The sequence below is a fragment of the Phoxinus phoxinus genome (genome assembly GCF_949152265.1).
Source record: "Phoxinus phoxinus genome assembly, chromosome: 2".
NCBI lineage: Eukaryota > Metazoa > Chordata > Actinopteri > Cypriniformes > Leuciscidae > Phoxinus > Phoxinus phoxinus.
The window spans coordinates 482272-484771 of NC_136877.1; the positions used below are offsets into that span (position 1 = coordinate 482272).

The 2500-nt window shown below is 49.6% G+C and overlaps 1 protein-coding gene across 1 annotated transcript in view; it reads left to right on the plus strand.

Annotated features, from left to right (window-relative positions):
- The window catches only part of LOC306994731 (serine/threonine-protein phosphatase PP1-beta catalytic subunit-like), a 13708-nt gene that overhangs the window by 10309 nt on the left and 899 nt on the right, over positions 1 to 2500 (plus strand). Inside the window, exons 6-7 of the mRNA XM_079605513.1 lie at positions 3 to 154; positions 1900 to 2034. Of these exons, the coding sequence (XP_079461639.1) occupies positions 3 to 154; positions 1900 to 2034 (287 nt within the window). The remainder of the gene's footprint in view (positions 1 to 2; positions 155 to 1899; positions 2035 to 2500) is intronic.

The following is a 2500-nucleotide window of genomic DNA, read 5'->3' on the forward strand; positions in this document are numbered from 1 at the left end:
AGGGCTGCTGTGTGATCTGCTGTGGTCAGACCCGGATAAGGATGTTCAGGGTTGGGGTGAGAATGACCGCGGCGTCTCCTTCACCTTCGGTGCCGATGTGGTCAGCAAGTTCCTGAACCGCCACGACCTGGACCTCATCTGCCGCGCGCATCAGGTGACCTCAATACACACTCGCATCAGGTGACCTCAATACACACTCGCATCAGGTGACCTCAATACACACTCGCATCAGGTGACGTCAATACACACTCGCGTCAGGTGACGTCAATACACACTCGCGTCAGGTGACGTCAATACACACTCGCATCAGGTGACGTCAATACACACTCGCATCAGGTGACGTCAACACACACTCGCATCAGGTGACGTCAACACACACTCGCATCAGGTGACGTCAATACACACTCGCATCAGGTGACGTCAATACACACTCGCGTCAGGTGACGTCAACACACACTCGCGTCAGGTGACGTCAACACACACTCGCGTCAGGTGACGTCAACACACACTCGCATCAGGTGACGTCAATACACACTCGCATCAGGTGACGTCAATACACACTCGCGTCAGGTGATGTCAACACACACTCGCGTCAGGTGACGTCAATACACACTCGCATCAGGTGACGTCAATACACACTCGCATCAGGTGACGTCAATACACACTCGCGTCAGGTGACGTCAATACACACTCGCGTCAGGTGACGTCAGTACACACTCGCATCAGGTGACGTCAATACACACTCGCATCAGGTGACGTCAATACACACTCGCATCAGGTGACGTCAATACACACTCGCATCAGGTGACGTCAATACACACTCGCATCAGGTGACGTCAATACACACTCGCATCAGGTGACGTCAATACACACTTGCATCAGGTGACGTCAATACACACTCGCGTCAGGTGACGTCAATACACACTCGCGTCAGGTGACGTCAATACACACTCGCGTCAGGTGACGTCAAAACACACTCGCGTCAGGTGACGTCAACACACACTCGCGTCAGGTGACGCCAACACACACTCGCGTCAGGAACGCTCCACTCGTCTCAGTTATGACTCTAATACACAATATAACTCAATATTAATGTTGTGATCGGTACGGTGTGGGATTTAGAGTGGTCAGTGACGTCAGAACTGCCAGATCCAAACGTGCGTTTTCAACCGTTTCAAACTAAAATAAACATGAAGCACGAGTAAAACAATGCATCTGGAGTTTGTAAAATACACACGGATGTCTATGGAAGCAACAATAACAATCTATTGAAATATGATTTGCCGGCGTGTGTTATTCAGACGCAGTAACGCTGAAGCGGACTCTATTCTTCACGGCACTGTCTCACGTGTTCCGGCAGAAACTGGTGAAGTCACGCGCTGTGAACCCGACGGGCGGGACTCTGAACGTGCCGCGCCCATCTTACGTTATAGAGACCAAAGATTAAAATCACTTATAAGGTTTTAAACGACAGAACACACAATACACGGCAGTTGATGACATCAGCAAGTAAAACAAAGTGTACGCAATACATCTGTCATACGGCGTTACGCTCTTTGCTCACCGACTCCGATATGTTCGTACGCGGTTTCCCGCATTCGTGATTCGGTGGCTCTGAACACGCTTGAGCTACGGATGCGGAAAACGCAGAGTATTGAACCCGATCCGAACCTTTTTATGACGGACGAAAGTTTCGAAGGCGGTGTGTGAACTTGATTGACGCAACGTGAGGTCGAATTTCAAGCTCGTACCTGTATTGTGGCTGCGGTGTCACGTGACGCATTTAACGCGTCGCCATGGAAACAACAAGAGGAAACATTCTAAAACCCCGGCCGCCACTCACTCGGGGGTCGGCTAGAATATCGTAACTTACACGTAACAGTTGTTCTTGTTTTGCAGGTGGTTGAAGACGGCTACGAGTTCTTCGCCAAACGGCAGCTGGTGACGCTGTTCTCGGCGCCGAACTACTGCGGCGAGTTCGACAACGCCGGAGGCATGATGAGCGTCGACGAGACTCTGATGTGCTCCTTCCAGGTGTCACATGACTTACCTTCACACGCGGAACATGTTTCTCCACAGAATCTAAGACATCATATTTCACAAACAAAACGCCACTTTAGGACAGTCTGAACGTTAGCGCCAGCGCCACCAACTGTCCGCACTTGCACTCATGCTAACTTTTGAACCGTAAGGGCTAAAAACTAAACCCGATTGCACCCGATGTCTTCATGAACAATTTTCACCATGCACAGTTTTGGCACAGCGCCACCTAGTGGTCGGGAGAAATGAAAACGGCTGTTTTTGCTTATAACTTCTGAACGGTTTGGCCAAAATCCCCAGTATTGCTCTCTGGCTTCAGTGCAGCATACGGAGTCGACTCGGAGCCAAGACATTTTGAACTTTGCCGTACAATACTGTATTTTACGCGCGTGTCAAATCCTTAATTTTTTTTTTACAATTTAGGGGGAAATTGTGTTCAGTTGTCATGAAAATAATGTCA